The 9,547-nt window shown below is 41.7% G+C and overlaps 1 protein-coding gene across 1 annotated transcript in view; it reads right to left on the reverse strand.

Moving 5' to 3' along the window:
* Brwd3 (bromodomain and WD repeat domain containing 3) overlaps positions 1-8,558 on the reverse strand; it is a 106,358-nt gene extending 97,800 nt beyond the window's left edge. The window contains exons 1-4 of the mRNA XM_050127555.1: positions 8,313-8,558; positions 8,121-8,179; positions 7,889-7,918; positions 7,429-7,488 (exon numbers count right to left, since the gene is read on the reverse strand). Of these exons, the coding sequence (XP_049983512.1) occupies positions 7,429-7,488; positions 7,889-7,918; positions 8,121-8,179; positions 8,313-8,343 (180 nt within the window). The 5' untranslated portion in view covers positions 8,344-8,558. The remainder of the gene's footprint in view (positions 1-7,428; positions 7,489-7,888; positions 7,919-8,120; positions 8,180-8,312) is intronic.
* Positions 8,559-9,547: the final 989 nt, after the last annotated feature.

The raw sequence follows: 9,547 nt of genomic DNA on the forward strand, positions 1-9,547 counted from the left end.
GGGAGGGAGGGAGGGAGGGAGGGAGGGAGGGAGGGAGGGAGGGAGGGAAGGAAAAAAAAAAAGAAAAAGATTCTGAGGCAAAAGTCAGGCAGATCACGTTCTGTGAGTCCAAGCCCAGCCTGGCAGTTCAAAGCCCCCTAAGGGGACTTAGTAAGATCTTGTCTCAAAGAGAAAAGCAGAAAGGACTATTAGTGCCTAGCAAAGTGGCACATGCTTAAAATTCCAATACTTGGGGGTTGAAGCCTGTTACAAAAAATTACAAAACTTACAAAAAGTTTAAAGCTAACATGCACTTAAGTACTGTGTCGCACGTAAATCTAACATGCACTAAGTACTGTGTTGCACGTCAGCCAGAGCAACATAGCAAGACTTTCTCAAAAGTACTAACAGGTATGTATCACCACACCCAGAATTTCGGGGCAATCGTTTTTGTAAGCTTTTGCCAAAATTAACTGTAATCTAGTAAAATAATTAGAACCTAGGCAATGGTCATGATACTCAGAAAGAACAGCGACCATGTTGCTTCAGGTTTGTACTCAGAAAGTTCAGCTTCAGGTTTGGATCAAAGGTCAAGGAAATACTTTGCATTATTGTTCATATCTTCAGTTTGGTTTAACAACCAAATACTTATAAAGAACTCTACTTCATTAAAATATGCAAATAATATTAAAATCAAAGCACCTGGTGATTCCATCTAAAAATATGATCTATAGAAACTGATATCCTAATGTCTCCGTACATGATAACGACCGTTCACATTAGCTTATTTAATAAGTATGCCTCATGTACATATACAGTATCTGAAAGAAAAAAGCCTTATGGCATTATATATATTATATATATTATATATAATATTTATTATATATATATATAAACCATGCAAATTTTCCAACACTCTTGGAGAAACTGAGCTCCTTATAGCAAGTAAATGCTATATGGGAGATTCTACATGGATGTCTTTCTTGGCAAATGTTTTCTGGCCCTTGACCAACTTAAAATTATTTGCACTTGTTATAAAACCTTAAATAAGGCCGGGCAGCAGTGGTGCACACCTTTAATCCCAGCACTCAGAAGGTAGAGGCAGGCAGATCTCTGTGAGTTCGAGGCCAGCCTGGTCTACAAAAGCTAGTTCCAGGACAGGCTCCAAAGCTACAGAGAAACCCTGTCTTGAAAAAAAACTTACATAACTACCTTAGAGGTAGAATATACCTAGTGATACATGATGCCCTTCCCCAAGCTCCTCAAAAAGATTTCACTGCCCTAAGAGAAATGACAGTCCCTGTGGAGAAAACAAACTAGAAAATAGAAATAAATCAAAACTCAAAGTGCCAGAGGTTAGTATAAAGACCTAAAGAAGCAAAAAGAGCCGGGCAGTGGTATGAACACCTTTAATCCCAGCACTCAGGAAATAAGGGCAGGCAGATCTCTGAGTTCCAGGCCAGCCTAGTCTACAGAGTAAGTTCCCGGATGGGCCAGGGCGACACAGAGAAACGATGTCTGGAAAAACTCAAAGCAAATTAAAAGAACCCAGCAAAAATAAAGTATCTGGTTTTTCCCCTAGAGGTAAGAGGAACTGTGTCTCTTAAGTGTTCTCTAATTAATATTAGGTTTACTTAAAAGTCAGGATTGAATCATAAACTCACATCTTAAATCTTTTGACAACTTTATAGAAATAAAAATGTCTCATTTTCAGATGATTACATAAAAAAGTTACTGTGAAAGGGGATAGGTGTGCAGAAACATAAATAGTAACTGGTTCTTCTATAAGCAGAACTAATGTGCTGCGCTCTTGCTCTCTCTCTCTCTCTCTCTCTCTCTCTCTCTCTCTCTCTCTCTCTCTCCCTCTCCCTCTCCCTCTCCCTCTCCCTCTCCCTCTCCCTCTCCCTCTCCCTCTCCCTCTCCCTCTCCCTCTTTGTCTCCCTCCCCCTCCTCTGTTTTTTTTCCAGACACAGTTTCTCTGCGTAACAGCCCCTGGCTATCCTGGAATTTGCTTTCCAGACCTGACCCACCTGCCTCTGCCTCCTAAATGCTGGGATTCCAGGTGAGTCACCAGGTCTGGCTCCCAAGAGCTCTGCAGCAGCACAGGTTACAAGGAGTTAAGACTCCCTGCAACTCTCCTTCGGAATGTTAATCAGTATTAATAGCATTTCTTTCTCTACTAGCTTCAAGATTTCCCCAGGAAAAAGAAACCTCAAACAACCCTGGGCCTGGGGCACACTATTCTTAAATCCCAGCAGTGCAGAGGCAGAGGCAGGCAGATCTTGGTGAGTTCCAGGCTGCTCTGGTTTACATAGCAAGTTCCAGGATAACCAGAGCTAAGCTACAATGTAACATTGTCTAAATACAACAAACCAAAGAGGAGGAGGGAAGGGGAGGAAGAGTGCTAAAGGGGCTCTAAACTTGAATGTAGATAAAAATCAACAAAAGTACAGAGGCAACTTCTATATTCAAGAAGTTGCTCAGTGGTGAAGGTACAAGGAAGGGAGTAAACTCAAGTCTGCACTAGCAGCTTAAGGAATCTCTGTGTATGAGTGTGTATGTGTGTATGTACACAAATACAGTATTCGCAACTGTACATGAAACAGTAAAGTGTCTTTAAATTGCTATTTGTTACCAAACAGTTTCCTAAGTAATGGGTAAACAATTGAAAAAATACACTCAAATTTACTAGCAGTCTTGTGAAAAACATGACAAAGATAATTTCAGGCTGGAAAGACAGCTCGGTGGGTAATGTGCTCCCCATACCATCAGGAGAACTTTACTTGGGATCGTCAGTAGCCATGTGCACAGCAGCATGGGTTTGTAATCCCAGCCTTGAGGCGATGGACACAGGAGAATCCCGGGTTTCCTGACCAGCTACTGTAGATGAATCCAAATTGTAGACACTGTGAGAAGCATTGCCTCAAAATAAGGTGTATGGACCAAATATTAGGAAGACACTTTGTTTACTTGAATGAAATTGTTAAAGGATCCATAAAAGATATTCTATTAAAAATAGTAAGGAATGCTGAGAACGGGAGAAATAGTCTTCTCCAGGGAAGAGCATAGCAATTGGTTATCCAATACCAAATGGTCAGCCCTGAAAATATACATACAGTTAACATACCGACTCAGAAGGTTATATTTAGGAATATATATGTATATACAGATACATATATTCGTGCAACTACAAATAATGAAAAAAGAAATCATGAATTTGAAAGAGGAAAAATAAAGGGTATACAGGAAGTATGGAGGGAGAAAAGGGAAGGGAAAATAATGTAGTTATAAACCAAAAATAAAAGAAAAAAACTAAAAAAATTTACGCTGGTGCTTACTAAAAAGAAAAAAAAAACCCATAGAGCAACTGGAAGAAGGTCAACCTCTGGCCTCCACATATACAGAAAACAAATTCAGATGCTCACATACATATTCACACATATCTCCCCTAATTCTCTCTCTCTCACACACAGGGAAACAGGGATGACTTCACAGCAAAATTTTGTAAGCAGAATTCATGAAATCAAATTTCTACCTCCCTCTCATCTACTCTCTTCACTTATAATACTACCTCACATGAACTGAGATTCCACTTTTTCCAGAAATATCAAATAAATCACCAGAACAATTTTAATCACTAACGTGTGTTCCCTACAGCCAAATCTAGTTTAAGTAGTGCTAAAAACCTGTTTAGGTGAGCACCAACACGTACAATGACTCTAATAAGTCAATAGCAACCCCAGGTTCCAGAGACCTACAACTCTACCATATCATTCAGTGTTAGGACAACACACTGCATTGGACTTGAGGAGCAAATGTTTTGGGTTTCACATGCTCCATTCTGTTCTTCGTAACTGTGACTGTGTGTCACAGAGCAGATTTTAAATCACACATGTTTAAATTGCTCCCATGCTTACACAGTCAATAACTATGCCACCAGCACTCAAAATTAGGCTGCTCTTCTAGTAACCCAATTTAAGCTATTGTTAGCAATTAGACAAAAGTTGGGCAAGGTAAGAAAGGAGTATAGGTATGTCTGGAATGCTAATATATTGTTTTAAAGTAGTTGTTATGAATCAAATGACAATATGAAAACACTCTTAATAGGGCTAGGGCTGTGGCTCAGTCATAGTGCTTGCCCGGTATGCATGGTTCATGTGGGTTAATCACCAATACTACCAAAAGAGTTTTAGAGCCTGAAGGTTTTATGCAAAGATGCAAATTCTTAGAATGATAATAATTATACTCTTTTTACAGACACTAATGAACATATAATCTTTTTTGAGCATATACCTTTGATACATTTATTTTAATATTATTGCCTCATGTATTTTGTGTATTAAATAAAGGTAATGCAACCTATGTCATTCTAATACAATTGCTAACTAGTGCTTTCAATTTCATGGATGAAAAATGTGAACAAGGGGGATACAAAAAAAGAACAAGGTTCATAATATAAAACTTTAAATGAAAAAAGCAAGGGTACATGGTTTATATAGTCAAATATAAAAATTCCTCTGCATATCAAAAAAAATTTTTTTTTTTTTTGGTTTTTCAAGACAGGGCTTCTCTGTAGCTTTGGAGCCTTTCCTGGAGCTAGCTCTTGTAGAGGATCAGGCTGGCCTCAAACTCACAGAGTGCTGGGATTAAAGGTGTGCACCACAACAGCCTGGCTCAAAATTTTAAATATATATAAAAAAGGTCTCGAAATGTAGCTTATGCACAACACCTTTGATTCCATCGTGTGCACGCCCGCACATGTTTATGAAAATGTAGCCAGGCACATGGTGGCACGTGCCTGCTGGGAAGACTACAGAAGAAGGAACATAAGTTTGAAGCCACCACAGTATCTCAAATTCTACACCGAACTTCATAAATCCAAGGAAACATTGTGTAACAATACCAAATAAATAAATACTGATTAGAAGGATTATACCTGTAATCCCAGCATTTCTAAGGCTGAAGCAGGGGGTTGCTTAAGCTTGAGGCAAGCCTGAACCACATAATAAGCTCTAGGTTAGCCTACACAGCAGCTGTGACCCTGTCTCATCAAACAAGCTAAAACAAAACAGAAATATATGAACGAATGACATCAAGTCCATAGAAACAGATAACTGCATTAACGATAATTTTAAAAAGTAACTTTTAGCCAGGTGGTGGTGGCGCACACGGGAAGCAGAGGCAGGCAGATCTCTGTGAGTTTGAGACCAGCCTGGTCTACAGAGCTAGTTCCAGGACAGGCTCCAAAACCACAGAGAAACCCTGTCTCGAAAAACAAACAAAAGAAAAAAAAAAAAACCTACAGAGAAACCATGTCTCGAAAATAAAAAAAAAAATAAAAATAAAAAGTAACTTTTAAGGGTTAAGCAAGCCTAGTGCTAATAAAGAAAATTCAACTCAGGCCTTCTGGAGAGTGGTCTTCAATATATGATTAAAGCTCCAAAGCTGATGAGCTCCTTTGACCTTATTCAGAAATCCACTTTAGAGAGCAAAGTCCAAGGGACTTGGGGAGAAGGTAGCAGGAAAAGACCACCTAATTATGCAAAAATATTAGTGAAAAAAATCACCGTAACTTAGAAGATCAATTGGAAATTGAGAACAAATCATAGTATCTAAAATACAACAAAATTGGTTTTTCTTACCATTACAAGGCTGGCTATGCAAATAACACTAGTCATGCAAAAGTACTGCCAGAAAGACAAGGCAGAAAATGGACAGACTGCAACTGTATAAAAATTTGCTTTTACAGTTTAAGAAAGGACTAGTAAACTGGTATTAAAATTGGATGGTAAGGAGAAAATTTTAATTACTTGAATTCCTATTGCATTCATTTTGAAAATATAGTTTTAAGTTTCCTTTTGCCATTTGCTCAAAAAAAATAACCTACGTGCACATACATATGTAAACTGGAAAGGGAAAATGTAAAGAAAAGCACTATCCATACACCTAGATAGTCAAACTATTTTCAAACGTGTATCAGTAGTTACCTGATAAAACATATTTTAGTGAATACTTTGGTTTTACGTTCTGTGGTACAAGTTGAACTCATATCTAACAAGAGCAACAACATAAAACTTCTGGCCAAAAATTAAAAGTAGTAACAGTTATTCAGAAATAATTTATAACCATCTGAAAAATTATAACCATAGTGGTATTTACTATTATTACAATTGTACCATTTGTTGATTTGTAAAACAGTCAGTAGATTCTGTAACAATTTACATGCTTCACTTTTGAAATTCTGTACACAAAAATTATCAAAAGGAATACTTCAGGAATTTAAAGGTTTTCTTATTACAATATAATTTTAAATAAATTTTCTTTTTATTTATTCTACAACCCTTCCAACTTTTTTCTACTTTGTCTGATTTTCCTCATTTGGATCTTATTTGGAGGAAAGAGAGCTGAATTTAGTGAACTTAGATTTCATCACTCTTTTTATTATCATACAATTCGACATCTGGGACCAACAGAAGAACCTCCCTCCCAAAATATAAGGGGTCACCTTTTTGTCTCGGTGCAGAGCAGAAGGTGCACTTACACTATGAATCATAGTTGCAGGAGAAACAGCAGTCAATCCGATCGCTTTGGTTCTTAACTAAAGTATATTCTATTTTTTAAAAATTCCCATTGTTGTCTCCTAATTCCCAAATCATGTTCACCTATTCCTAAAAGGTCATAATCCATAGTTTTGATTTAGTAAAAACGTATCTGTACAAATGCAATTTACTGATGAATTAACGAGCTATTTTCTAAGATCTGAAATATACAACAATGTTTTTATTCAGTAGTCCATTATCTAAAGACGGCAAATCTTGGAAATCACTCAGTGGTCCCTTAGTATCTTTATTTGTGTCGTTTTTCTCATTTACGAGTCAGTTCCCCTTCTGTGCTCCTTCTCCCTTTCCCTCTAAAAAGAAAAAAAAGAAAGAAAGAAAGAAAAAGGAGAAAAAAGAGAGAGCGAGAGAGCGAGAGGAAAAAAAAAAAAAAAAAAAAACACCCAAGCCTGGCCTCAGTTCCCGTATTTCAAGCCAGGACCAACCAGAAACCAGTTTTCTTCCACTAATCCGGAACTCCGGGCTGTTACCAACGCTGTCATTGGCCAGCGTCAGTCCTTGGTACGTGCCCCAAGATAACCCCCTGGTTTCTGTCCCTTCTCCCCCTACAATGGGCCTTCTCCGATGTTTGTAACAGAGTCATAATCCACAACACAGCACCTCAGATAACCAACTCACATTCTTCAAAGTTTTGGGGTGAAAATAAGCAAGGCTGGAGGAGGGCAAGGTACCCTTCCCGACACGCTGGGAGGGGGAAGGGGCAGTTGATTGAACACCAAACAGCAGGCTTGGGGAGCCTAGCGGGCTGAAGGGTCAGGGGCGGGTTGGGGGCACAAGGTGGGGAGGGAGTGGAGAAAGAGTTGGACTAAGTTGAAATGAAAAGTTTACTAACCAGATCCTCGAAGCTTCTTCGGTGCTCTTTCCCCTCCCAGTCTAAGCGGCGCGGAATCAGCTGGGGGCCAGAGGAAAAGAAAAGGAGGGGGGGTGAAGGAAAAGCCTCTGCTCCCCATCAGCAGCACCCAGCCTAAAGCCCAGTCCTAGACCCTCTAGTGTTTTCATATCTCCAGACCGGACAGCTCTTGCCGCCGTGCCGGGGGTGGGGGGTGGGGGGACAGGCCAAAGGGAAGGAAATCCTGAAAAAACGTCTCCCGCAGGAATAAAAGGCAACGAGTTAAGACCCCAACGTTGTCCGCCCCTTCTGAGAAAGAACCCGGCTCACCCCAAGTGACAACAGCCCGGAGTGTCCTGCTCGAAGGCTCCCTCCGGGCCCCTGCCCTCGGCCCCTGACCTACCTTACCCTTCCTCCAGTTTCTCCCCAGCCCTCCCCAGCCCTTCCCAAAGGGGGTCCATACCTGATGCTCCTCGAGCTCTTGCACTAGCACCTGGGGAAGAGGGAAACACGGATATGAGAAGCAGATTGGGGCGCCAACCCATTCCTCCCTCCCCACTTCCAACACAGCCGCTGACTGTAGGACTAATCGAGGCCGGCCTTTCCCTCACCCTCCACTGCACTGCTCACCCGCTGCCTCAATTTCCCCATTGGGACCATTCCCCAACACTCCCAGATATCCTTCTCCGTCTCACCTGAGCGGATTTGTTACAGGGTCCGGACTGCAAGAACCTAGCGATCAGGTAATACAGCTCTAAAGAAGGGGTGGGGGGGTGGGGGGAGATGTTGGGAGAGAGGCAAGGAAGAGAGATACAAGCTTTTAAAAAAAATTCTGACAGCCGTCGCGCAAAGCCCCCATCCCTTTAGCCCCTGGCTCAGCTACCCACCGGCTTCGATCTGGGTAGGTGCCGCCGCCATCCTTTTCCCGAGGGGGTTTGGGGGCTTTGCTCCGGAGGGCTGGCGGGTGCGGGTGGGGGCGCTGCCTCTATTGTGGTGAAGCCCCCATGCCTGGGAGTCCCGCCGCTTCCGCCGCACTCCTCGTCCCAGTTTCGGTCTCTCTCGGATTCATCGCATCACGTTTCGACCCATAGATATTCTAGCCCAAGAGCTGAGGAGGCGGAGGAGGAAGGAGAGCAAGAGAGAAGGAGAGGGAGGAGCTGAAGTCGCTGAGGGGTGGGCGGGGGCAAAAGGGGTGGAGTCATGGAAAGGGGGGGAAAGGGGAGGGAGCCGCTTGCAGCGCTCACGGCTCGCCGCCAGAGGCACTGAGGCTGCTGCCTTGCTCCAGCCGCCTGAGCCGGCCTGGGGTTGCCTAGTTACTGCTTGGGGAAGGAGGAAGAGGTGCTAAATGCAGGCAGACGCTCTGGCAACCTCTCTAAAACTCTGTGGTGGCGTTGGCGTCCCGGAGCTCCGGAGTTGCTTACCCTTCCTGTAAGGGCGATCGGACCCTTTCCGGTGAGGGAACCTTTCATGAGAAACTTGTAAGGGACTAACTTGGCCTAACTCTGATAGGTCACCTAAAGGGTTTGGTTTGTTTGTTCTGTCTCTACCCCAAGGAAATGGTGCTAGCCACTTGTGGTCTTGTGTCCAAATGAGTAACAGTGCACCAGATGAAAGTGCTGTACTTACCCGATGAGTAGAGAAATAATATTCTTATAGAAAACTACTTAAAATATCCCCCTTGATGCTATAAATATTGCTTGAGAAATTTACACTTCAACCAGGAAGCCGGTTCCAAATTCTGAAGTTTTCAATAATGTATTTTCCCAAATTCTGTAGGTAAAGTTTGAATTCTGTTTTGAAACACTATCAAAACATTTTAAAAGTGCTTAAATATCCATTGAAGTTTGGATAGAAACCATACTTTGTTTTGTTTTGCCCTTTAAACGCTATTTTCTGACATGCTCTCACTATATATCCAAGCCTCGCCAGGAATTAGTTGCAATCTGCCTGCCCTGCTTCCCGGGGTGCTCACCTTGCAAGCATAAGTCAGCTTGCTAGTTGACAAATTGTTTCCTAGAAATTTGAGACTACAATCGTTTTAATATATAGCCTCAACTCTTGACACAGCACTGACCTTTGGTGGTGGGTAGTTAGGTTTTCAGCGGTCAAAATTACTGTGTAA

Source organism: Alexandromys fortis, unplaced genomic scaffold, assembly GCF_014885135.2.
Source record: "Alexandromys fortis isolate MF-2015 unplaced genomic scaffold, M_Fortis_MF-2015_v1.1 scaffold_188, whole genome shotgun sequence".
NCBI classification, from domain to species: Eukaryota; Metazoa; Chordata; class Mammalia; order Rodentia; family Cricetidae; genus Alexandromys; species Alexandromys fortis.